Source organism: Mus caroli, unplaced genomic scaffold (assembly GCF_978045245.1).
Source record: "Mus caroli unplaced genomic scaffold, Mus_caroli_1 scaffold_14, whole genome shotgun sequence".
Lineage (NCBI taxonomy): Eukaryota > Metazoa > Chordata > Mammalia > Rodentia > Muridae > Mus > Mus caroli.
In genome coordinates, this window is record NW_028227269.1 from 74,907,536 (window position 1) to 74,934,167 (window position 26,632).

General features: G+C 44.8%; 1 protein-coding gene and 1 non-coding gene across 3 annotated transcripts; one reads left to right on the forward strand and one right to left on the reverse strand.

The window, feature by feature from the left end:
• The first annotated feature begins 1,468 nt into the window (after positions 1-1,468).
• Ppp1r36 (protein phosphatase 1 regulatory subunit 36) lies at positions 1,469-26,632 on the forward strand. 2 transcript variants are annotated; one of them, XM_021179413.3, is made up of 11 exons: positions 1,469-1,605; positions 2,840-2,904; positions 13,079-13,165; positions 14,303-14,400; positions 14,506-14,572; positions 15,407-15,505; positions 22,668-22,802; positions 24,852-24,894; positions 25,211-25,389; positions 25,618-25,806; positions 26,339-26,632. In XM_021179413.3, exons 1-11 carry the CDS (start codon positions 1,519-1,521, stop codon positions 26,523-26,525), a joined length of 1,236 nt encoding a protein of 411 aa, XP_021035072.1. In that variant the 5' UTR covers positions 1,469-1,518; the 3' UTR covers positions 26,526-26,632. The 2 variants fall into 2 exon arrangements, with proteins under 2 accessions (XP_021035072.1, XP_021035073.1); XM_021179414.3 differs by lacking the exon at positions 1,469-1,605 and adding an exon at positions 1,628-1,871.
• On the reverse strand, positions 4,311-4,417 carry LOC115032917 (U6 spliceosomal RNA). The gene has a single exon (XR_003838561.1). It is a non-coding gene; the product is annotated as a U6 spliceosomal RNA (small nuclear RNA).

Below are 26,632 nucleotides of genomic sequence, written 5' to 3' on the forward strand. Positions count from 1 at the left end.
CTTTTTCCCCTTTCAATTAGTAAGCAGGCTTTGCCCTTATCCTCAGAGTTAACACTAGAGGCACACAGGTATGTTCCCATGCATTTGAACTAACCTGTTCAACAACTGGACCTGACTCCCGTTAATAGGACAAGGATGTATTGATTACAGTTTTAGACTGTCATAGCCAGTGGCTGGAAGACTGGGAGACTAGAGCAGGCAGTGGCATGCATGTTGCCATGATTGTAAAGTTTTTGGATATATGGATATTTACTGTGCATCTCATACCTAATCAGCTGTGGGGATACAAAAGCAGACTCATCAGGCATTCCCAGTCTTCTCTTCATTTAGCTCACACAGGAGAGGGGAAAATAATCCAAATCGGCCTGCCGGTTCAACTTCGAAGAGAAAGCACAAGGTTCACCACCCGTGAGAACACAAGCTGGTTTGAATACCCATCACCACTGAGCAAGTTGTCACCGCTTTCGTTTTAGAACAGCACTAATTTAGAGTACTTACCAAGGTCAATGCTTTACATGCTTGTACCAGCTAGTTTTATGTCAACTTGACACAAGCTGTAGTCATCAGAGAGAAGGGAACCTCAACTGAGAAAATGCCTCCATGAGATCTGGCTGTAGACAAGCCGGTGTTGGGCATTCTTTCTCTCTCTCTCTCTCTCTCTCTCTCTCTCTCTCTCTCTCTCTCTCTCTCTCTCTCTCTCTCTCTCTCTCTCTCTCTCTCTCTCTCTCTCTCTCTTAGACAGGGTTTTTCTATATAGCCCTGGCTGTCCTGGAACTCACTTTGTAGACCAGGTTGGCCTCCAACTCAGAAATCCGCCTGCCTCTGCCTCCCAAGTGCTGGGATTAAAGGCATGCACCACCACCGCCTGGCTGCATTTTCTTATTAATGATTGGGGGTCAGAGGGCGAAAGCACAGCCCATTGTAGGCGGGGTCATTCCTGGGCTGGTGGTCTGGGTTCTATAAGAAAGTTTGTTTTTCAAGACAAGGTTTCTCTTTGTAGCCCTGGCTGTACTGGAACTCAGTTTATAGACCAGGCTGACCTCAAACTCAGAGGTGTCTACTTCTGTCTCTCTGGAGTTCTCGGATTCAAAGGCATGTGCCACCACCGTCCGGGAGATGTGGATATTTTCAGAAGTAGGTTAAAAACAGGTTCCACTAGTTATAGAGAACTGCCCCCAAAACATTGTATTTCCGTGCCCATAATCTCTTCCTTTAATCGAACTCTCCAAATCAAGCTAAGGCCCACTCACTGTGTTTCAGCTTAACTATGCTCGCCAAAGCAGTTTGGAACAGGTCTTTCCTACAGAATTGTACCTAGTTAGTCCAATCAAAGCACAGCGCGAGGGTTTCATGGGGGCCGGGGGTGGTTACTGCAGGAAGCGTCAAGTCCGGGCAGGCCGCGAGCACAGCAGGGGTTGGAACACCCAGAGTGCTCGGGGTCCCCCGTCCGGCGGGAGCCCCGCCCCTCCGGCGTCAGCCGGGCGGCGGCGTGGCGGTATCCCAGGTGACGCGGGTGTGATGGTCAAGAGTGAGACCATGTTCTCCGTCCCAGAGTTTTACTCCAGGAGAAAGCAGTTTGTCGGCCAATCCTCCACCCGGCTGGATGTAAGTGCAGCCTGGTCGCACGCTCCCCGGCCAAGTGGCCGGAGGGCAGTGTTGACCAGGACCCGTCCTCGGCAAGGCGAGCAGTGTAGCAGGCACTGGGGGAGCCCAGTAGGGACTCTATAGGGAGGCCAGGACAGCGCTTGGCGGCGTCCTGGTCCTGTTCTCTGCGCTCGGGCTCCTCCGCAGGCGGCTCGACGCCTTCGTCTGATACCTGCAGTTTTCAAGAACGGTTGAGCTTATTTGTCCCCAAACGCAAAAGTAAAGAGGTGTGTTGTCGGAATTCTGTCTTGACTTCCCACACGGATATGTAGATTATTATGAAAGTCCACTCTCTTCTGTATGTGGTTGTGAGATAGGAGAAGCTGGGCTCTGGGTAGAACCCCCGGGGAACAAGGGCTGGTTGTTTGCGCCCTGCTACCCTACGAATTTCTGTCCCTGAAGGTAGGGACAACGGCAGAGACAGCAGTCAGCTGTCGTTCCTTCCTCCCTCCCTTCCTTCCTTTTTTAATGGGAGTCTAACTTAAATCTAAAGGTTGCTGTATGGTATCTTCCAAATGCCTGACTACTAGCCTTGAGCTGTTTCCTTCCTCCCTTTCCCTTCCCACCTTCCCCTTGCCTGCTGTCACACATTTTCTCTCCTTCATCCTTTCTCCCCTTTCCATATTGAAATCACATCTGAAAACAAAAAGGATAAAGTCAAGAGAAAAAAAAAAAAAAAACAACCCACAAACAATGGAGAGATGGCTCAGTGAATAAGAGTACTGGCTGCTCTTCCAAAGGAGCCAGGTTCAATTTCCAGCACCCACAAATCGACTCACGACCATTGCTATTGCTAACTTCAACTCCAGGAGATCTAATGCCCTCTTCAGGCCTCTGTCAGCATCACACAACACATGGAGTACAGATAGATACACAAAAGCAAAACACCCAAACACATAAAATGAAGTCGGCTGGGGTGTCACTTAGGTGGTTGAGTGACATTCTAGCATGCACCAATCCCTGTTTTGGATCCTTATTCCCAGAATCACATAAACCAGGTGTGATGTCGAATGTCTGTAATCCCAACAACAGAGAGGTAGGGACAGGAGGAGCAGAAACTCAAGGATGTCTTCAATGTGATTAATTCAATAGAATTAACGAGGGAAGAGCAGGAGTTATTAAAGGTTTGTGGTGGTGCCATGTGGGTTGGAAAGTGGATTTTAGTTATGTATGATGCAATCATTTCATTTTGCAGCAATGTGGATTACGACTAGGAATGTGGTATTGGAAAGATGAAACAAAAACTCTGGAATTTAAAAGGTAAAGTTTAATATAACTTTTTAATAAAAAAGCATTTTTATGACAATGACATGTGCTGGGGCAGCGGGTACTAAGTCATGCAGGAGAGTCTTAAAACATAAAATGGAACTCCACTATCTGAAGATAGTGATTTTGCTCAACAGCCTTAAAGACACCGTTTTCTGATAATGTCTGGTGAGCTGCCTTCTATGGACTAGCCGTTGTACTAACCATATAAGCCACCCTCTGAAACATCCGAACAGTTTACCATTAAGGAGCTGAGATTTTTCAAGAGCTAAGGAACTCGAGGAAGAGTGGATGATGCATCCCATTTGCACAGGTCTCTGGTGACTGAGACAGTTTAAATGTCTACCTGCTTTGCTCACAGGCCAGGTTCTTTTCTTTTCTTTTCTTTTCTTTTCTTTTCTTTTCTTTTCTTTTCTTTTCTTTTCTTTTCTTTTCTTTTCTTTTCTTTTTTTCTGAGACAGGGTTTCTCTGTGTAGCCCTGGCTGTCCTGGAACTCACTTTGTAGACCAGGCTGGCCTCGAACTCAGAAATCCACCTGCCTCTGCCTCCTGAGTGCTGGGATTAAAAGCATGGGCCACCAACGCCCGGCCAAAACTGCCCTTTAAGTTATAGAATTACACACTTTAAATTGACGAGATGACATCAAACCTTCTGCAGTTTATAGTAAATTTTGTAAAATTAAAATGATTAGCCTAAGGGAGAAAAAAAACCAAACAAACTAGTTTTAATCTTCTTTGAGATGGTGACTAGGAGTATGTATCTAAGCCAGGCAGGGCAGCACAGTTATGTACCAAACAATTGTTTGTTTGTTTGTTTGTTTGTTTTTTAAATTAATTTACTTTTTACACTCCATATTCTATTTCCTATCCAGCCTCCGACTACTCCACATCCCACACCTCCCCACTCCCCTGTCTCCTCCGACTACTCCACATCCCACACCTCCCCACTCCCCTGTCTCCACCTGGATGCCCCCACCCCCTTCCCACCTGACCTCTAAATTCCCTGGGGCTTCCAGTCTCTTGAGAGTTGGTTAGGTGCTTCATCTCTGAATGAACACAGACCCAGCAGTCCTCTATTGTGGTGTGCTGGGGGCCTCGTATCAGCTGCCTGTTTGGTGTTCCAGTGTTTGAGAGATCTCGGGGGTCCAGGTTAATTGAGACTGCTGGTCCTTCTACAGGGTTGCCCTTCTCCTCAGCTTCATTCAACCATCCCTAATTCAACAACAGGGGTCAGTTGCTTCTGTCCATTGGTTGGATGTCAATATCTGCATCTGACTTTTTTAGCTGCTTATTGGGTCTTTCTAAAGGCAGTCATGATAGGTCCCTTTTGTGAGCGCTCCATAGCCTCAAAAATATTGTCAGGCCTTGGGACCTCCCCTTGAGCTGGATCCCACTTTGGGCCTGTCACTGGACCTTCTTTTCCTCAGGCTCCTCTCCATTATGCAGGGGCCATGCTAATCTTCTCTGTATCGTTCCAATTTTAGTATATGTGCTGCCTAAGCGAGCACACCGTTGTTCTTTTAAGATACTTGGGGCCGGGCAGGAGGATCAGGAGTTCAAGATCAACCTCAGAGATATATTGATCATAAGGCCATCCTGAACTAAATAAGACCATCTCAAAAACACCCAATTCAATACACAATAATAATTATTATAATAAAGCTGGGCATGGTGGCACACGCCTTTAATCCCAGCACTTGGGAGGCAGAGGCAGGCCTGATCTACAGAGTGAGTTCCAGGACAGCCAGGGCTATACAGAGAAACCCTGTCTCGAAAAGCCAAACCAAAACAAACCAAAAAAAAGATACTTGGGTTTTTGTTGTTAGGGATTGAACTCAGCACCTTGGACATTCGAGGTAGGCACTCTCTATCCCTCAGCTACTCTGTCCCTACAGCTTGTACCCCTCCCCCATCCTTATCCTTATGGGGCTAGTGGTTTGGGACTGGGCTTGGTGTTATGAAAAAAATGTTTGAGATTGCAGGCTCATATAAAAATATCTCGAAAAACCAAAAAAAAAAAAAAAAACCAATAAAACCAAAAAAACTCATAAGCTATTGGGCAGGTGAAGCTGAAGGTCCAGCAAGGAGCTGGTTAAAGCGTGTGTAGTTCATACTTAAGTTTTATAACTGTGAAAGCTTAAATGTATTGTCAGATAATTCCGAGACTTCACATTAGAGTCAAAATTAAATGTTTCTGTTTTACTTTTTTTTTTTTTTTTTTTTTTTGGTTTTTCAAGACAGGGTTTCTCTGTATAGCTCTGGCTGTCCTGGAACTCACTTTGTAGACCAGGCTGGCCTCGAACTCAGAAATCCGCCTGCCTCTGCCTCCCGAGTGCTGGGATTAAAGGCGTGCGCCACCACGCCCGGCTTCTGTTTTACTTTTGTGTTACCATGCTGAGCCCAGGGCTTTGAACCCAGGGCCTTTGTTTATGTTGGACAAGCTTGCTACCACTTAGGTACATATATTCCTGCAAGCATTTACATCTTATAGACTATGTTTCTCTCAGCATCTCTGAGTAGCTTGCTATTTCCAAAGCAGTCATTTAGGTTTGTCTTTTTCTTCTGAGAGGTCAGGGAAATCCTGGTCAGTAGCTCCTGTGACATCACACGGTGAGTAGCTCCTGTGACATCACACAGGGTGAGTCTGAGTTGGAGAGGAAGCTTGGGCTTAGACAGGTTAGCCACAGGAGAGCAAATTTTAACTGCCAGCATGGATGCTAAATACTAGTGTGACCTTGCCTTGCCTTTCTGTGTGTGCTTTCTGTATACCGAACTTTCTCCTTCTCCTTCTCCTTTTTTTTTTTTTTAAGATTTATTTATTTTATTTATGTGAGTACACCATTGCTTTCTTCAGACACACCAGAAGAGGGCATCAGATCCCATTACAGATGGTTGTGAGCCACTATGTGGTTGCTGGGAATTGAACTCAGAACCTCTGGAAGAGCAGTCAGTGCTCCTAACTGCTAAGCCATCTCTCCAGCCTCCTCCTCCCCCTCTTCCTCCTCCTCCTCCTCCTCCTCCCCTTCTCCTTCTCCTTCTCCTTCTCCTTCTCCTTCTCCTTCTCCTTCTCCTTCTCCTTCTCCTTCTCCTTCTCCTTCTCCTTCTCCTTCTCCTTCTCCTTCTCCTTCTTCTCCTCTCTCTCTCTCTCCCCCTCTCTTTTGGTTTTTCAAAACAAGGTTCCTCTGTGTAGTCTTGGCTGTCTTGGAACTCACTCTGTAGTTGGCTGGCCTAGAACTCACAGAGATCTGCCTGCCTCTGCTTCCCAAGTGCTAGGATTAAAAGCATGAACTACCACTGCCCGGCTCTATATACTGAATTTCTTTCTTTCTTTCTTTCTTTTTTTTTTTAAAGATTTATTTATTATATGTAAGTACACTGTAGCTGTCTTCAGACACTCCAGAAGAGGGTGCCAGATCTCGTTACGGATGGTTGTGAGCCACCATGTGGTTGCTGGGACTTGAACTCTGGACCTTCGGAAGAGCAGTCGGGTGCTCTTACCCACTGAGCCATCTCACCAGCCCTATACTGAATTTCTATATAAAGAAAGTTAATTGACATTACTTTTCAAACTAAGTTCTAGTGTTAACCGCATACTAGTTCATAGTTAAGATTACTAATAAGTTTAAAGGTAAAAGTTTAATATCCTTTCATAGTCATGAACTGTATTAATAAACTAAATGTTTTAGTTTTACTTTTAAGTACGTGTATGAGTGTGAGGTACCGATGGAGGCCAGGTGAATCTAAGTCTTTATTAGCTTGTTATTAATTGTTCTGAATATATGGGTGGACTGGACTGACATTAATTTTGGAGAGTATGGATTGTTATGGCTGCAAAGGTAGGATGTGGAGCTGAGGATGTGGATCAGTTAGTAAAGTCCTTGCTTCATATTTGTAAATCCCCAGGTTCGTTCTCCAGCACTGTAGATGACTGGGCACAGTGCTAGAGGTCTGTAAACCCCAGCTCTGAGGAGATAGAGGCAGGAAAGCATAAGCTCAGGGCCCTCCTATGTTTCCTATTGTGTCTCAGCTATCCAAAAACAAACAGAAAACAACAAAAAGAATGAAGGTTATAGATTTTAAATGCCTGCAATCTCAGCACTTGGGAGTGAAAAGCAGGCGAATGAAGAATTCAAGGCCAGCTTTGACTCCATAATGAGTTCAAGGCCAGCTTTGGCTCCATAATGAGTTCAAGGCCAGCCTGAGCTAGAGTTCAAAGCCAACCTGGGCTATATGAGACTTTGTCTCAAAATAAAAATAAAATACCCACCCCCAATAAGATATAGGTTAAAATAATTGCATATTTCATCATTGTAGACAGGTTTGTGAATGATTTCATCACAAAAGCCACGGTAAGTGCCTGCTGTGATAGGCATGCCACATCCTGACTTGATCACTAATTATACTTTATGTACATGGATTGGGATATCATACGACGTATTCCCACACATATGTTAAATTATGCCAATTAAGAAAAGGAAAAGGGCCGGGGAAACGGCCCAACAGGTAAAGTGATTGCCAAGCAAGTTTGAGGACCTGGGTTCAGAACCCACATGGAAAAGCATGGTGTGCTGGTGCACATGTGCAATCCCAGCAGAGTCAGGCTAGCCTGGAGCAGACGAGGAAGCGGCAGAAACAGGATGAGAACTGACTCCCACAGGTTGTCCTCTGACTGTACACCTGTGTGATGGATGTCACCCGCATGCCTACACTCACACATCAAACACACAAAATAGATAAACGAAAGGAAAATTTTTATCGGAGTAAGAATTATTGAAAAAGATAAATGTAGATCATGAGACATAAGAAGTTTCCTCCACAAAAATTATAGTTTAGTATTTTTTTTTAGAAAACGAAACATTGCAATGATAAGGATCAAAAGTTCCCTTTCTAGGAGCTAGTTGGTGGTGGTGAGGGTGAAAGACTCCGAGAGGAGCCCCTCGCTCAGGCCTCAGGACAATAGCGAACACCCAAGAACTCACGAGAGACCAAGCTTGTTGCAAACCACATGAGGTTTTATTCGGGGAAAGTCAGAGCTCTGGGGATGACTCATATCCCACGCAGGGGTAGAGGAGTCGACCTCGAGGGGAAAGAGGTCCCAGTTTTTATAGGCCCTCAGGGGAGAAAGGAGAAGGGGGGAGTAGGGGATTTCCAGATCTAAACAATGTCTATTCTCAAGAAATGGATATGGGAGGGGTACAAGGAAAGAGTCTGGTGCAGGTGTAGCAACTCCGGATTGGCCGGGCTGTGGTTGCTGGGGAGATTTTCTGACTCTTTCTCAGCAACCAATATCACAAACACCTGGCAATGGGCTTCATCAGTGGGCACACACATGGCTCAAGGAACGGTCAAAACATTGGCAGACACACAGGTTCAAGGAGTGGCCAGAGCATTGTGCACCTCTATTTTTCTAAATCAGTGAAGCTAGTTCTGCTAACAGTGACATCTATCTTGCCAATTTCAGGGCTTCTGTGTCCTTTTACATTCTGTCAGGATCTTTCAAGGGAGGATGTGGAAGCTTTCTGAGGCACTAAATGTTGTGGTGGTAGTCACTTGAGTATATACACATTAAAACCGTCATCAAACTATGTACTTGGGACTTACATGTACAATGTAAGTGATGCCAATCTAAAGAGTAACACCCCACCCCACAAAGACAGACAGAGGTGATAATCCTTCATGCCATCCACCTGACCCCTCAGGCTTTCTTTCTTTCTTTTTGATGCAAACCCCAGTGTCACATAATTTGATTAATTAAATATCTCGGCATGTACTTCAAGCTATAAGCACTTTCATAGAAAACCTACCAAGTGACTATGTGCATGCTTAAATATAAGCCTTAGTATAAAATATTCATGTCAGCATTCAGCTGGTTCCTAGTGTCTGATATATTTTATGTGTGTGCTGATGAGAATTCAAATAAGGCTCCAACATTACAATTGCCCAGTGTATCCTTTGTTCATGTACACATTACAAGTTCTCAGGAAATATTCCTCACATGGTTCTAGAGACAAAACATACCCTTTAAGGCCATTATTGAAAGAACTCTTATTTTTATTGTTTTTTTTTCTTTTTTTTTAAAGATTTATTTTATGTATATGAGTTCACTGTAGCTGTCTTCAGTCAGACATGCCAGAAGAGGGTATTGGATTCCATTACAGATGGCTGTGAACCACCATGTGGTTGCTGGGAATTGAACTCAGGACCTCTGGAAGAGCAGTCAGAGCTCTTAACCACTGAGCCATCTCTCCAGCCCTATTTTTTGATTTTCAAGACAAAACGTTTCTCTGTGTAGCCCTGGCTGTCCTAGAACTCACTCTATAGATCAGGCTAGCCTTGGACTCAGAGATCCCACCTGCCTCTGCCTCCTGAGTTCTGGTATTAAAGGCGTGCACCACCACGGCCTGGCTGTAAGAAGATTTTTAAAAGGTTATTTTATTATTTTATGTGTGGGGTACTTTGCCTGTATGTCTGTGCACTACATATGTACCTAATGCCCATAGAGACCAGAAGAGGGCATAGGATCTCCCAGAACTGTACTTACAAATGGTTGTGAGACACCATGTGGGTGCTGGGAATAGAACCTGGGTCCTCTGCAAGAACAGCCAGTGCTCTTAACCACTGAGTCATCTCTCCAGCCTTTAGGAGCTAATGTTTTATTACAGCATGGCTATTGCCAGGAGGTTGGCTAACCTCCTAGAGTTAAGTATCAAACTAAATATATTATTCCCATGGGATAGTATTTCTCAAAAAAATGTCCTTATGGGATCTGGGAAGAAGATAATGGGACAAGCTTGGTCTTCATTTTTTGAGAACAATCAAATGTGGAAAAAATGACTCTGTTACTACACGTATGCCTGGAGCTAATAGTAAGGCGGAGGGAAGCTTCTTGATTTGGTTAGAAAAGTAAGTTGTTTGCTGAAAGGACCCAGATATAGCTGTCTCTTGTGAGACTATGCCGGGGCCTAGCAAACACAGAAGTGGATGCTCACAGACAGCTATTGGATGGATCACAGGGCCCCCAATGGAGGAGCTAGAGAAAGTACCCAAGGAGCTAAAGGGATCTGCAACCCTATAGGTGGAACAACATGATGAACTAACCAGTACCCCGGAGCTCTTGACTCTAGCTGCATATGTATCAAAAGATGGCCTAGTCGGCCATCACTAGAAAGAGAGGCCCATTGGACTTGCAAACTTTATAGGCCCCAGTACAGGGGAACTCCAGGGCCAAAAAGTGGGAGTGGGTGGGTAGGGGGGTGGGGGGGAGGGTATGGGGGACTTTTGGGATAGCATTGGAAATGTAAATGAGGAAAATACCTAATAAAAATATTTAAAAAATAAAATAAAAAGAAAAGTAAGTTGTAACCTCCAGTAAGCCACCAAACTGTTGCATCTGACATGGCATTCCAGAGAACTCTATGTGTTGGCTCTACTCCAGACACAATCTCCTGTCCTTAGAAATATCTAGAACATAGTAGGACCTCAGGATATATTTGTTCATTATGGTCTGTTAGACTCACTACTCCCACATAGCTCCTATATTATGTGATTGAAGGAACTTGTCACCAGAGAAGAGATTTTACTGAGTCATAGCAACTTGTCAGAATACCCTACTGCAGGGGACTGAAGCCCAGACAATGGGAACAATAGAGGGTGGGACTGCACCTCACTGGGACTGCTCTGAAGTGCCCATCCTTGGCGCTCTATTCAAACTTTAATTTCCCTGCCCTGGATCTCTTTGCCTTTGCCTTTCCCAACATGGTTACATTGAATAAAATCTCTCTCTCTCTCTCTCTCTCTCTCTCTCTCTCTCTCTCTCTCTCCCCCTCCCCCATGCTTTCCCTTTAAGAACACACACACATACCACATACAGTCAGCTGCTGACACCTTCCCAGAGCAGCTAAACTGTGAGGGCTGCTTTGAAGGCAGAACTGCCTGGTGACTGAGTACAGAGCTCTGTGCCCTAGAGGCCTTGGAGCCTGTGCTGGCTTGACCAGTTCTCAGGCATGAAGATGATGGCAGTAACACTTTTCTCATAAGGTTACCATGAGGGATGAGACGGTGCCTAAAGTGCCTAGCCTGTCACAGTACTCAATAAACATAGGAAGCCTTCTGCATGTCTTCTGCATCCATGAGCTTGCTCTTTGTAAACGTTACTACAAGATGTTCAGACAGAAATGTTTTACGAATGGTGATATTCTAGAAGCTGCACGTGAGTCGGAGGTGTGAATCTTCCTCTTGATAGTGGTTCCCCAGCTCCTGCAAGCAGCAGAACTCAGCAGCTTTGGCCATGTGCCTCTGGATTTATAGTCAAGAGGAAAAGGAAACTATTATTAATACTGGTTGGGTGGAGCTAAGAAATTAGTGGTGATTAAGAAGAGACCAGCATCACTGAAATAAAATCTTCTGGGAAGTGTTTTCTGAGAGCACAAAGAAGCTGTGTTCCAGAGATAGCTAAGGTTGTACCTCATGCTGCAGCTGGACTTGGTAATGTATAAGAGTCACCCAGGTGGTACTAGTTTTGAAGCTATGAAGGGGTCATGAAGAGCAGCTGAGGCTTGGCACTGTGAGAGGCTGTGGAAGGCCATTGGTGAAGATACAGCCCCAGTTGTAGTTGACAGCCCAGGACTGAAGGGGTCATGTAAAGGATTTGAGGCTTGGCACCATGAAGAGAGCCTGTGAGAGGCTATTGGTGAAGCCTAGTTGCAGCATAAGGCCATAGTATATTGAAGATGCCAGGGGCTGGTGAGATGGCTCAGTGGGTAAGAGCACCCGACTGCTCTTCCGAAGGTCCAGAGTTCAAATCCCAGCAACCACATGGTGGCTCACCACCATCCGTAACGAGATCTGGCGCCCTCTTCTGGAGTGTCTGATGACAGCGGACTTACATATAATAAATAAATCTTTTTAAAAAAAAAAAAAAAAAAAAAAGAAGATGCCAGTATTATGGGATGATCACCAAGAACAGCAGCAGCAGTGGAATGGATCACTCCTGAGCTTACAGTGCTACATCAGGCAGAGCTGGAGAAGTGGTGCCAGTCATTTAGAGGAACCCAGAAGATCATGTATGGATCCCAGACATTAAAGCAAGAAGCTGTAACATTGAAGTTGCCTTGGAGACCCCCAAGATATTTGAGATGCCAGAGCTGTGGGCTATCTGATGAGGAAAGCTGCTAAAGGGAGTGGAACCAGGCCAGCAGAAACAAATTTGTTGCAGTCAAGAAAGATGAAAAGGGAGTTGGAGATCTTGTTGACATCAGATATGGAGATGCAGAGTTTGGAGTTTGCCCAGCTGGTTTCCTGTCTTGCTTTGAGGATTACTTTTAAGGGATTGGATGAATCTCAGAAGAGACTTTGAACTTCAGACTTTTAATATTGTTGAAACTGCTTTAGACTAGGGGAATCTGGAAGTTGAACTAAATGCATTATGCTGTGTTTATGTGGGGCCCCCATAGACTCATATATTTGAACAAGCCTATGGGGGCCAGAGAGTGGAATATGATGGTTTGTATATGCTCAGCCTAGGGAGTGGTGCTATTAGAAGGTATGGCCCTGTTGGAGTAGGTGTGACCTTGTCGGAGTAAGTGTGTCACTATGGGTGTGGGTTTTAAGACCCTCATCCTAACTGCCTGAAAGCCAGAATTGTCCTAGCAGCCTTCAGGTGAAGATGCAGACCTCTCTGTTCCTCCTGCACCATGCCTGCCTGGATGCTACCATGTTCCTGCTTTGATGATACCTGACTGAATCTCTGAACCTGTAAGGCAGCCCCAATTAAATGTTGTCCTTTTAAGAGTTGCCTTGGTCATGGTGTCTCTTCACAGCAGTAAAACCCTAAGACAGGGCCCTTCCGATTTCAATTTCAGACAATTCAGGTGAGCTATGACTCTGTTGCACCTTTTATGATAGTTTCAACCTAGGTCTCATGCATGCTAGGCAAATGCTCTACCATTAAGCCAGACCTCACATTTCTACCCTGTGGTTTTAATCAATATAGGTGACCAATAAAGGTATTTTTAAAAAGAAAAAAAAAAAAAGATAGTGGTTCCACGTGTAAAATACATCCGGAGTTGAATGCGGCTAATATATGCCAATCTTCAGACTCCATGAGCTCTGCCCCCGGTAGGATCTGCCTTCCTCTGGGGAAAGTTGCTAACCATACCTTTGTGTTGCAGTTTCGCACCTGCAATAGAACTCAAGGAGAAAGGCAAGAAAGGGAAGGCGGTTCACTTTGCTGAGATGGACAGCGGAGCTTCAGAAAGGTGGCTGCTCTTCTCTTCTCAGTGGACTCACTTGTCTTTACAAATGCAAAGATATACCAGTCCCATTTCCCTAGGTTGTCGTGAAAATACCTATCAAGGGTCTCAACTACAGCTAAAATTACAAACAGATCCTAGACGGTCATTCCTTTGATAACATGGCTACTGATACATTTCAAACTTGCTATAGCTTTTTTAAAATCTGAAAATAGCAGTGACACTAGAATTTCTTCCGCCCACCCGCCCATCCACCCATCCATCTGTTCTTTCTTCCATCCATTTACCATCCATCCATCCACCCACTACCCATTCATCCATCCACCTACCTACCCATCCTTTCTTTCTTCTATCCATCCATCCACCCACCCACCTATCTATCCTTTATTTCTTCTATCCATCCATCCATCCATCCATCCATCCATCCATCTGCAGTACTGGAACTTAAACCAGGACCTCATGTATTCTAGGCAACCCATTAAGTGATATAAATGATCCATTTGAAAGCTGAGCAGTGGTAGCCTGTGAATTTAATCTCAGCACTCAGGAGGCAGAGGTAGGTGGATCTCTGAGTTGGAGATAGCCAGGATTACACAGAGAGACCCTATCTCAAGAAAACAAAACAAAACAAACAAAAAGCGGTCTATTTGAGTTTACATTTTATATCAGTAAACTTTTTATATTATCTGTAGGGGTGTGTATTATATTCATGCGGTGCTCCCTGAGGCCAGAGGGGGGTGTTGAATCCCCCAAGGACAGTTACAGCTACTTGTATATGCTTCTGCTTCTAGCATAATAGATACAGTGTTCAATAAAGTGCATTTTGAAATAATACTACATTAAATGGGACTGTGCTCTCATTGCAAGCTAATTCCCTGTGTATCTCAGGATACATTAGATACAGCTGAATTAAAATATTCTTTGAGGGACAGAGCAGTGACTCAGAGGTAAAGAACACTGGCTGCCCTTCCACAGGACACAGATTTGACTCCTAGAGCTCACAAGTAGCTGTAACTGTCCTTGGGGGTTTCAACACCCCCCTCTGGCCTCAGCGAGCACCGCACGAATGTAATACACACCCCTACAGATAATATAAAAATAAATTTAAAAAAATCACTTGAGACAATGCAATTTTTCAAACAGGTTGACAGATAAAAGGTTTGCCTCAAGGGATGAGAAGGCGGCTAAGGCTTTGGAGAAACGAAGTCAGCAGGGCAATGTCACGCTGGATGACGTCAAGTGTGAGCCACTTTCTTCCTCCCACTCCGAGGCGGTGCAGCCCCCCCCCCCCGGCCTCCAGTGCATCTCCGTGGCTCCGTTTAACTGCCCCCCTTTCTGTCTTTCAGTTGTTGCCCTGCTGTCCCTCCAGGACACTGAAATGCAGCGGATCTGCTCCTTCACCACGTTTTTGAGGTACAGCTGATGAGATGGCATACATCCCTCTCCTGTTGCAGGGACTTTTGTCTAATAAGTGAATACAGGTCTGATTCTCAGAGAGAGCACATAGCGCCCCTGCGCAAGTCTAGACTAGAATCTGGGAGAGCTACCTAAGTCCTAGAGCACAGAATGAGAGCGGTTTGCGTCCGAGCAGTCGGTGTTCATGAGTGCATCTCCACAACAAGATGTTTACAAAAGCGTGGGGGAGGAGTATGTTTGCTTCATTTATTTCTGTACTTTTGCTTGTATATTGAAATAGGGTTATGGTATGGGGAAGTTTTCTCCGCCAGTTATGTTTAGCAGCCCAGGCTAGCCTGGAACCTGAGATGCTGTGGATTGCAAGGGTCACAGGTATGAACCACCATGCCCAGCCAGTACATTTTATAAACAATGAAAATATGTCACCTAAAGAACGAATACTTAGCCGGGCGTGGTGGCGCACACCTTTAATCCCAGCACTCGGGAGGCAGAGGCAGGTGAATTTCTGAGTTCGAGGCCAGCCTGGTCTACAAAGTGAGTGCCAGGACAGCCAGAGCTACACAGAGAAACCCTGTCTCAAAAAACCAAAAAAAAAAAAGAACGAATACTTGTGAAGTGAAATAATTAACAATACGTTAATAATGTGGTAGCTTACTATCCAGGAATGAGTCTTTTTCAGGTGCTTTTTACATCTCTAGCACAATGGGTAGTAAGTTCACTGTGTAATAGACTTAGAATTATATATTTCTATTTATTCTCATACAGGTCCCTTTGTTCTTCATGAGAAAGCCAATGTTGGTTCTTGGTCTTTTTTCTTCAATTTCCCCGTAGGAATAAGAATCTTGACAGCTTCCTCATGGCGCTGTTGTACTATCTGTCTTATTACCTGCAGAGACTCTCGATGGAGAAGAATCCCCAAAGCTGTGTGGTGTGAGTAAGGTTGCATAGCATGCTTGAGAGGTTTGTTACTGACAGCCTCACTTAGGCTGACGGGGTGGTGGCATGTTGGAAATTTTTCTGGTCTAGGAAACATTTTTTTTTTTTTTTTAAGTTTTTCGAGACAGGGTTTCTCTGTGTAGCCCTGGCTGTCCTGGAACTCACTCTGAAGATCAGGCTGGCCTCGAATTCAGAAATCCACCTGCCTCTGCCTCCCGAGTGCTGGCGTGCGCCACCACTGCCCGGTGTCTAGGAAACATTTTACACAGGAGAATTTGCTTTGTTTTAAAGCTCACTGAGCAGTTCACACAGAAAATCTCATGATGAAACATTGCAGCAAGCATACATCAGCACTGTTCAATGATGAGCTATAATGAGAGCCATATTTAAAATGCAACTTAAAATGGTCTACATCATCATCTTCTTCTTCATCATTGGTTTTTCAAGACAAGGTTTCTCTATGTAGCCCTGGCTATCCTGGAACTTGCTCTTGTACATCAGGCTGGTCTCAATCTCAGAGATCCACCTGCCTCTGCCTCCCAAGTGCTGAGACTAGAGGCCTGCACCACCACCGCTGCTGGACCCAAAATTTTCTAATGCATTATTAGAAATTTTTATTTTTAATATTATTTAATATTTTTGATAATAAAACATTTTAATGTTTTTATTTTTAAAGATACAAAATGAAATCTATCTAAAGTTAATTTAAATAATTATTTTATCCAACCTATTGAGTTAAAAATACTATGATGATAACATGTAGTCAGCACTAGAATGTTACCATTTTAAAATAATTCTTTTTTTAAAATTGTATTCCTTCTTTGTGCATACATGTATGCTATATACATGTGTGTGTGCATGCATTTGCATGTGCGTGTGAGTGCGTATGCATGTGTATGCATGTGGTGTATGCATGTAGGAGTGGGGTAGTATGCTCACATGCACATGAGCACGTGGAGGCCTGAGGTCTCTAACATTCCCACCATGTGGTTTTTTTGGTTTGGTTTGGTTTGGGTTTTTTCGAGACAGGGTTTCTCTGTGTAGCCCTGGCTGTCCTGGAATTCACTCTGTAGACCAGGCTGGCCTCGAACTCAGAAATTCACCTGCCTCTGCCTCCCAAGTGCTGAGATTAAAGGCGTGCTCCACCACGCCCCCCACCATGTGTTTTGAGACATGGCCTCTCACTGTATTCTTGCCATAAGCTTGCTGATTTTCAGCTAGACTGGCTAGCCAAGGGCCCCAGGGACTTGTCTGTCTCATTTCCCTACAGAGCTGAGGTCACAGATGTCTGCCACCATGTCAAGTTTACACAGGGATGCTGGGGATCCAAACCTGGATCCTTCAGCCTGAGCAGCAACCACTTTACCTACTGAACCATCTCCCCAGCCCTGGGATGCTAGTAATGGGAGATTTTATGTTTTTCTGTAATCTTTAGAATCTGCTCTCTTTCTCTCTCATTTCATGTCCATGAGTGTTTTGCCTACATGTACATCTGTGTTAGGGTGTCGGATCCTCTGGAACTGGAGTTAGAGACAGTTGTGAGTTGCCAGGTGGGTGCAGGGAATTGAACCAGGCTCCCCTGGAAGAGCAACCAGTGCTCTTGACTGCTGAGCCATCTCTCCAGCCTGAATCTGGTACATCTCTAATGGCCTCCTCAATTCAGAGGAATGCTCAGCAGGCACATGTAGCTAGTGACTTCAACACGGAACCGTGCAGCACTCTCTCTTGCTCCCTCTCTCATTTTTTTTTTTTAATGCTTACAAAATTCATGCTAAAAAGTTTGTAAGCATCTGGTAACAAAAAGCTAAATTGTTGGTGGTTTTTGGTTTTGTTTTTTTAAGTAGATTTAGCTGGGGGGGGAGAACGTCCGTAGAAAACTTAACTGCACTGTTAGGCAGCGATGGCCGAAAGACAAACTCCAGGGCCAAACTCTGGGAACTTGGAGCCCAGAACACAACAATGCCTCTTAGGCTTGGTGACCTTTCACAAGCTGTGGAACTTTCCAAGTGCCCAGGCTGTTCTGTTCTCCCCTCCGTGGGATTTCGCTGTTAGGAATGCTGAGGAGGCCCACTGATTCGTTACTACAGAATGTTTTTAAAATAGAAAGCCTCGTATCTGATCAAGCCATAGGCATAGGAGAAACATTTTGTGAACTGATAGATGATCCTGGATAGCAGTTTTGTAATACTTCTGACACTGCTGTCCCTGCGATGCCACCAGGAGATACGCAGTGAGTGTTATTTCAGGGTGGCATTTCCCAGCAGGGCAGCCAGGACACGAAGCGTTTCTATGACAGCATCCACAGCTGAGGCCAACTGCGGCTTACAAGGCTTCAAGAGCCTCCGAGTCCCAAGATGGGCTCAGTGAGTCTGTCCAGTTCTTTGGCTGGTTATGTTCTCCCATTTCTTTTAACTCTGAGGCTCATTACTGATCTAGCAAAGACATCTCTTTTACATATTAGTTTATAAGTTACAGAGAAGAAAGGTCTCCAAGCTAGGTTTTAAATGCACTGAAAACTAAGCAGAACACAGCCGAATAGGAAAACACGGCAGCCCAAATCCTCGGTTATGGGTTCTGAAAATCATGACAACTTTTCATTTTTCAAGTGTCTGGAAATCAGTCGGTTTATAACAGAGTTAAATATAGACTGTGTTAGGGTGTTTGCACAGAGGAAAAGAATTGATTTCAGTCCTGCAAAGTCAGGAACTGCCAAGCCCTTACGTCATAACTGGCTGTATGCGAGCTTTCCTCTCATGCCGCTTGTGTTTGTGGATTTTGAACATTACCTGTTTCTCTGATAGATAAATAATATTTGTAGGTCAGCTGGTGCATGCCTTTGATCCCAGGACTCGGGAAACATTGGCAGGTGGATATTTATGAGTTTGAGGCCAGCTTCATCTACATAGTAAGTTCCAGGGCAACCAGGGCTACATAGTAAGACACTCTGTCTCAATAATAATAATAATAATGTTATTTATTTTATACATTAATTTGTTACTTGTTATATATTCATTATAATAATTGCTGTTGTGTATTGAATTGGGTGTTTTTGAGATGGTCTTATTTAGTTCAGGATGGTTTTATGATCAATATATCTCTGAGGTTGATCTTGAACTCCTGATCCTCCTGCCTCAGTCTGTCAAGTCCTGGGATTGTGGGTGTGTGCTCCCATGCCTGGCTCAGATTTTCAGAACTGAATATCTTTTTGTTTTGTTTTGGTTTTTAGAACAGTATATTTTCATTCACAACTCTGTCTGACTCTGGATAATGCTTTTTAAAGAATAAATTTCTAAGAGGGATCAAAACGCATAATCACTTCTATGTCTCTTTAAATTCCTTTTTCAAATGTTTTTTTGTTTTCATAGAATTATGCCTACTTCATTTTAGCAGCAATGTGTGTGATATTTCACTTTCCACAAGATTGTCAATGTTGCAGTTTTCATTTTAGGTGGAGTTAGGGGTCGAACACACGGTCCTGTGCACAAACTGCATCCTTACCCCTTGGAGTGCTAAGGACTGTGTTTGTCAGTTCAGGTGAACCTCTCACTGGATCAACTGTCTGAAGACTGTTTAAGGGTGGGGGATGTAGCTTAGTTGGTAGAGTGCTTGCTTAATACACACAAACCCGTCGTGGTGGTACAGTCTGTAATCCCAGCATTTGGGAGGTGGAGGCTGAGAGAGCAGATTCACAGTTGTTCATAGTGGTCCTCAGCTACACAGTAGATTCAAGGCCAGCCTGGGCTACATGATGCTCAGTCTCCTCTACCCCCACACATAAATTTTGGAAGCAACTGAAGACACATGTCCTAAATCCTAGAGGGAATGGTTTTCAGGCTCGGCACATGGGTGGGAACAGATCGGCTCTGCCTGGAATTCTTCCATTTTGTGTTTTTCCTTTGTGCTTTGGCTTCATGGCTTCCCCTTTTCTTTCCACTTTCAACAGGGTTTTATAAACGATTTATTGATCTTAATAGTGTGTAGGTGTGTGTGTCTGCATGGCGGTATGTGCACGTGAGTGCAGGCACTCTAGGGGGCCAGTTACAGGTCAGATGTCACATGGGTGCTGGGAACTGAACTCAGGTCCTCTGGAAGAACAGCAACTGCTCGTAACTGCTGATACATCTCTCCAGCCCTAGGTTCATTGTTTTGTTTTTGTTAATTAAAAAAGTATATTTGTGTATGTGTGTATGTGTGTGTACACATACAAAAGTTAGAGGACAATTCTATTCTCCACCATGTAGGTCCCAGGTATTGAACTAATGTCATCAGGTTTGATGGCAGGCACTAGCCCAACACACAGGTTCCTGATGTATATTTCGAGGTGAATCCCCAGTGCCCAGCTTCATAATCACTAGGAATAATTGTTTTAATTTTCCTGGACTCTCTGGAATCTCAGAGAGGGATTCACACTGGGAATCTGTACTTTGAGCAAGTGCCTCAGGATAGTTTTCCTTTATAATTGACTAAAGGTTGAGAATCCTTGTCCAGAGTGATTTTGTTTTATTTGTTTGTTTGTTTGTTTGTTTGTTTTTTCCAGTCAGGGTTTCTCTGTGTAGCCTTGGCTGTCCTGGAACTCACCCTTTAGACCAGGCTGGCCTCGAACTCAGAAATCCGCCTGTCTCTGCCTCCCAAGTCCCAGGATTAAAGACATGTGCCACCACTGCCTAGCTGTCCAGAGTGTTTTAAAGCCCCACTATTTTTTTTTTTTTTTAAGGTTTTTCCGAGACAGGGTTTCTCTGTATAGCCCTGGCTGTCCTGGAACTCACTTTGTAGACCAGGCTGGCCTCGAGCTCAGAAATCCGCCTGTCTCTGCCTCTGGAGTGCTGGGATTAAAGGCGTGTGCCACCACTGCCTGGCTAAAGCCACACTTTGATGGCTGTTTGGTTTGGTTCTATAGCATAAGAGGATTAGCTAGTGGCGCCTCTGACAGAGAAGGGTAAGGGGTATTTGAAGAAGGCTGGGAGGCAGGCACTAGGACTTGGTCTGCAGGCTGCTGGTTGCATGTAGAAGCTGTGTTTGGACTAAGGAACATCTGGACTCTTCAAGCTGGAGCCCACTTTCTTTATTCCAGAAGCCCATTTTACTCCAGCGACTCACGAGCTTTGGATGACCTGTGATAACACTGCCTTTCAAAGGCCCATGGTATCCTTAAACTCATCCCTCTCCATTCAGGCATGTCTTCATATAGGATTTTTTGTGTAGCCTGGCTGTCCTAGAAGTCCATCTGTAGCCGAGGTTGGCCTTAAACTCACAGAGATCCACCTCCCTCTGCCTCCCAAGAGCTGGGATCAAAGGTGTCTGCCACCACCAGCCTGCTATGTCTTCATATAGTTGGTGTGGCTTCAAAGGGGGCAGCACTACTGAGAGCACATTCCATTTGTTTTCCAGTGACACTTGACAGTATTGTCAACAGTATTGCTTCTACTGTGTTGCAAACACTTAACATTGGGCTGCAGACCTGCTGTTGCCTAAGATCAAGCGTCTTTTACAAAGGTCATTTGCAATTCAACCAGAGCTGGACTGCACTTTCGTACACTTGATGCCAAAGTCCACAGAGTACTGACCAGCGAATGGTTCCCTACCAACTGGAGCTGAGCTCGGAACTGGAAGCAGCCTGTGTTCAGACACAGAACCCCTCAACTTAATAGCAGCATCGGGGCCCTGGGGAAAGCTGAGGTAGCAGAGTCTCCACTGTGCTTTAGGAATCCGCAGAAATGGGACAGCCACCAGACACCCCAGCAGCCAGCTCAGATAACTTGTTACTTGAGTGTTCTCTAGGAATTAGGATTCAACGTGACTGTAGCTGAGGATACAAAAAGAACATAGAGCCTAAGGATCTCTATACGAGTGACATTCCCCCTTGAACTAGAGATGCAGAATCCAATGGATAATAGTCATTAAATGACTTGGAGGGGTCACAGAGGTGGCTCTGCAGATAAGAGCACTGGCTGATCTTCTAGAGGTCCAGGGGTCAGGTCCAGTCCCCACGTGGTGGCTCACAACTCTCCATGACTCCTGGACCCTCTTCTGCTTATGTGGGCACCAGGCACCTAACACATGCAGGCAAAACACCCATGCAAACCAAGTAAAAATAAATATATCCTTTTTTTAAAAAAAGAAAGGGAGATTTTGAGTGTGGGGTAAAAATAGAGACCCTTGTCCGGCCCTCCATAGGGCTAGGGCCACTCATGCAGGTGGATGCAGGAAGTTTGACTGCACTGTGGATCCCACTGCAGCAGCGTGGTGAGAAGCTGCAGGAGTCAGGGGAGGCGCAGTCTGGGGTCCCCGCGGAGCTGGCAGAATTGGCTAAGGGGTCCTAGACCGCATGGAGGCAGTTCTCAGGCTCTCGGACATCCCAGACTTCGCTGTCTGCTTCGGAAGAGCTGAGAACACAGTGTGTGCCCGCAGGTGGGCTCTGACCCAGGCAGAAGGGAAAAGGGCAGGAGCAGAGTGCTCGGGCTGGATGCTGTGGGGAGGAGCCTTGTGCTGCTCGCGCAGGTGACTTGGGTTAGCTGGCACTGGGGTTTAGATGTGTGTGCTCCATTGCTCCAGCATGGCTGGTCCTGGTGAGAAGAGGCAGTCCATGGTTTTAAAGCGTTTATTGCAGAAAGGCAGAGAGAGGGAGAAAAGTAGAGAAGTAGAGGCCAGCCATGGCCACGTGGAGAGAGGGAGGAAGGGAATTGGGGGATGGGGGGAGCAAGGGAACAACAGTAAGAGCAAGGGAATAAGTGGGAGGGAGAACAGCCCCTTTTATAGTGGGCTGGGCTTACCTGGCTATTGCCAGGTAACTGTGGGGAGGAGCATACCTGGCTGTTACCAGGTAACTGTGGGAGTGGCATCTGGAGAGCCTATGTGACTGATGGCCACAGGATTATGGAGCCTAGTGTCTGGGAGCATGGCAAACGGGCCTATCGTCCCTTGAAGATTAGTCTGCTGGGTCTCCCGGGTTTAAACCTAGCTCGACCAGAAAACAGACTGCCTCTCTCGGTCCCACATTTGAGGATTTTCCCTATGCAAAAATTCAAGCAAGTCAACTGGTCAGTGAAGTTTGTTGACTCACTGCTATTTCTTTCCAAGTAGCCTATACTTTTGACTTCTTGCTCATTAATATAGACTTTGACCAGGATTAATCTACCTCTTGTCTCCCCACCCCCAGAGGCCTGATAGAGAAGAAAGAGGTAGAGCTGGTTGTGAACAAGTTAGAAGATGCACAGAAGTACCTGGCTCAGAAGTACTGCATCCTCGTGCTGGGCTTGGGCATGGCGGATAAGCATCACTTGAGCTGTGGAAAGTACGCATGCGCATCTGCTGCCCTTCTGCTGCCCCCATTCTTTACACGTGTATTTTTATCCATATATATTCTTGGTACACAGTCTCAATAGCTGTAGGGATTCTTTTGTGTGTGCTAGCCCATTAGATTCACAATTCCTTTTGTGAACATCGGTGCGTTTTGAGGTTTTATTTTGTTGTTTGTTTGTTTGTTTTGTCTTGCAATGTTTTTGTATTGAATATCTTTATCCACATTACATTTGGGCTATTTCCTTTCGGCTTATCATCCAGAACACGTTTAACCAAAAGTGCAAACCCTTAAAAATGCTCATGTGATATATTGCCAGGCTAACAATACACATGGGAGTGTCTGTGATGCTTACCTACAGTAGGGAGCACCGGAAATGCTGAGGCAGGGTGATCACTTGAAGATCTTCCCTGGGCGACAGAGTTAAGCACTGTCTTTAAAAAAAAAAAAAAAAGCAAGCAAACAAAAGAACCCAGAGCCCCTGCAGCCTTCCCACATGCAGGGCCAGGATCCTTAGTTTATGACAGTAAAGAAATCTATTCCTGTTTATTCTGAGTTTTCTTGGTTACCTTGGGATTTATGACAAATCATTTTGAACGTGTCACTTGAAGGTGTTTTATCTATCTACATATTTACTTTTTTTTTTTTTTTTTTTTTTTTTTGAGACAGGGTTTTTCTGTGTAGCCCTGGCTGTCCTGGAACTCACTCTGTAGACCAGGCTAGCCTCGAACTCAGAAATCCGCCTCCCTCTGCCTCCCGAGAGCTGGGATTAAAGGCGTGCGCACCACGCCCGGCCTACATATTTACTTTTAACCTTCACCAAGGGCGAGATGGGAAAGTGTGTGCTTTTCTGTGTCCCATGACAAGCACTGGCCACGTGCCCCGCCCTGCTGGTTCCCTTCGCTTACACACATTAGGTAGATAGTCCACATTTTCACTAATGTGAGCTTGTCCAACTTGTCCCTGATGCTGTCTGATAATCATACAGGTTCCTCCTGGGCTGAATTACCTACCCTTCTTTCTTAGTTTAAAACAAACAAACAAACAAAAAAATCACATCAAAAATGCTATATTTGATCCACTTGAATTGTGTCATATATTTATCAGGTGGACTATGAATCTAAGATACTTCTTTAATACTATTCAATTTTCCAACACTATTACTGAGGTTTTTCTGTACCATAGTATTTTTTTATTGGCTAATGATTTTTTTCTAATAATTTAATCCTGTCTGAGAAATTCATGTTGACTTTTTTTTATCTGTGTTTCTATTTTAAACAGAACTCTACAGTTTGTTTTTTTCCCTCCTCTAATTGATTTCTCTAATTTCCTAGATTTTCCCTACTCCCTATCTGCCCAACTTCATGTTCTTTCTCTCTCTTTCTCTCTCTCTCTCTTTCTCTCTCTCTTTCTCTCTCTCTCTCAACAAACAAGCAACAATAACAACAACAAAACACACACACACAAATCTGATGTACTTAACACATACACACTCAGTGACCATCCAGCAGGTCACTGAGGGTGATTCCAAGTATAAAGTACAAAGAAAGCCATCTTGGAGGAGGAGTGTGCGGGGTAGCAGGGCGCCATCAGTGGAGCAATCCCAGGTAGCTGACTAGCACCATGGGAATACAGAGAGAAAACTGGACTTCATTTTCAACTTCAGCTTTCTCAGTGTAGCATAGAAATCACAATGCTGACTCCCCCGTGGGGGAGAAGAAGGATGAAATGCAATAACCAATATAAAGATCTTAACATGTCCTGGGCCTGTGCCTAGGAGTTGCATCATGGCAGGAAGGCATGCTAGAAGAAAGCAGCTAGGACGGGGGATGGGGAAGAGTCCAGAGACAGAGTCTGGCACATCCCCAGTGACCCACTTCCTCTAACTGAGCCTTGCCACCTCAAGTTTCCCCTGCCTCCTCATAATCCCATCAGCCAGCAAAGGTGCCTATGGCCTCAAGGGACCTTCCAGATCCAAATTAGAATCCTACGTTTTGGGGTCAATGAACTTATCACCTAGAGTTGTGATTTGTTATATTTCAGGGAGAAAATATCAGATACCCAAAAAGACTGGAAATTCTTTGAGGTAAGCCCCTTGCTTTGGGGACTTTTCAATGAAAGCAGCACAAAGTAGTAGCCAATAGCCATTTGACGGATTTTTTTTTTAAGCAAATGTATCCATTTTTAAAAAAAGAACGATAATATGGTTTTTGCTATATCTTAGAATTTTGGCCTGACTTTCTCTCCTCACAAATGTGAAGACACATGTAACCCTGTGCAGCTTCCAGGGACATGGGCCGGCTGGATCATCTGGGCTTGTGCCTCTGTAATGGCACTGTGTGATTCTGGGAGTTGTTCATACCATCTCTGGGTCCTGTGATTTTTCTTTTTCTCTCTTCCAGTCCTTTTATACCTTCTGTACCTGCATAGCCTGGATCGTCTTCCGACGTCAGTACTTGACAGAGATTGAGGAAGAGGTAGGCAGGCTTTTTCGGACCAATATGTTCAACATTCCTCGAAGGAAGCATGAAGACGAAGCGTCAGGAGGAGAGAAGAAGCGCATGACATTGGTACAGTTCAGGTATGACCTCTCATTCACTCTCTCTCTGTTCTTGAGAAAGAAGAAGTCTCTGTAGCTCAGGCTGGGCCCCGGACCTATAATCTGAGTGCCTTCGCCTCTAAAGCAGCTGGCATTACAGTCTGCACGACGGCATCTGGCTCAGCTATAACCACTGGGCCTTTCCTCCGCTCAAGAATATTTGTAAGACAGAGAATGATGGGACATGACTGTCCCCTCTTTCTACCACAGGAGAATGATGGCAAAACGTCCAGCAATTAAAAAGGCCATGGACATGCGCTCCCCAGTTTTGTCTACACTGCTGCCATCTCTCAGAGAAAAAGCTCAACATATCACAGAGAAAAAGTATGTGGCAGGCATCAAACTCCATCCCCGAGAGGAGAAGAACATAACAGATCTGGAATCTGTAGCTATGCCAATGTAAGCAGTCTAAGGAGAATCACAGGAGACAAGTGGGTGGGTCTGGGACGGCCATGGGCTCAGGCACTGTGGTTCCTCTACCGGGCAGGAGAAGGCATCTGTTCCCATGTCAGCCCCTGTCTTCCTGACCAGAGCATTTCTACTTAGGCCCATCTGGACTAGAAAAAGACAAAACAAAACAAAATCCCTAGAAGCCGTGCTAGACTCCAGATAGTTGTTGCCTGAAGGGGTGAGGGACAGACTCTTTAGGGCTCAAGGTCTGTTATAAGAATTCATCTTGAGGAGATGTGAGTAGAGCCAGAAAAGAACCTTTCTATGGACTGAGTTTGGGGCTGATATGTAAGACCACAGGGGTGGTATGGAAATGGGATTGGCGAGTGCATGTGTCTGTGTGTGTGCGTCTGTGTGTGTGTGTGTGTTTGTGTGTGTACACTATTACAGACTGATACTCACAGTCATGACCACAACTATGAACCACAGTGTTTGGCCTTACCACTTACTGTATTAATTACAGCAATAATTCTCTTTACAGAGTTGGCATCTTGGGGGAGCCTCGAAATCTGTTCAACCCGAATACTCTCCTCCCCCTGGAATTAGAAGAAAATACAAAACCAAATGGAAGAAGTTCTTCCATAGTAGAGAGAAATAACACGAAGATCCAAAACACACTGAATTTAGTCATGTCAAAACTAGCTTCGCCAAGCACCTGCCCTAAATAATCTAATTGGTTCCAGTTCCTTACCTAGGGCTCTGTATTTGAAGTAACTACTTCTCCATAGCACTTATAGGATTAATATTTACTAACATAAAATAGCTGTTTAAACTG

Coding starts and splice junctions, on each gene's coding strand:
- Ppp1r36 (XM_021179413.3), top strand. CDS start 1,519: ATGGTCAAGAGTGAGACCATGTTCTCCGTCCCAGAGTTTTACTCCAGG. Junction 2,905..13,078: donor AAAACTCTGGAATTTAAAAG/GTAAAGTTTAAT, acceptor TTTGTGTTGCAG/TTTCGCACCTGCAATAGAAC. Junction 13,166..14,302: donor GACAGCGGAGCTTCAGAAAG/GTGGCTGCTCTT, acceptor TTTTTCAAACAG/GTTGACAGATAAAAGGTTTG.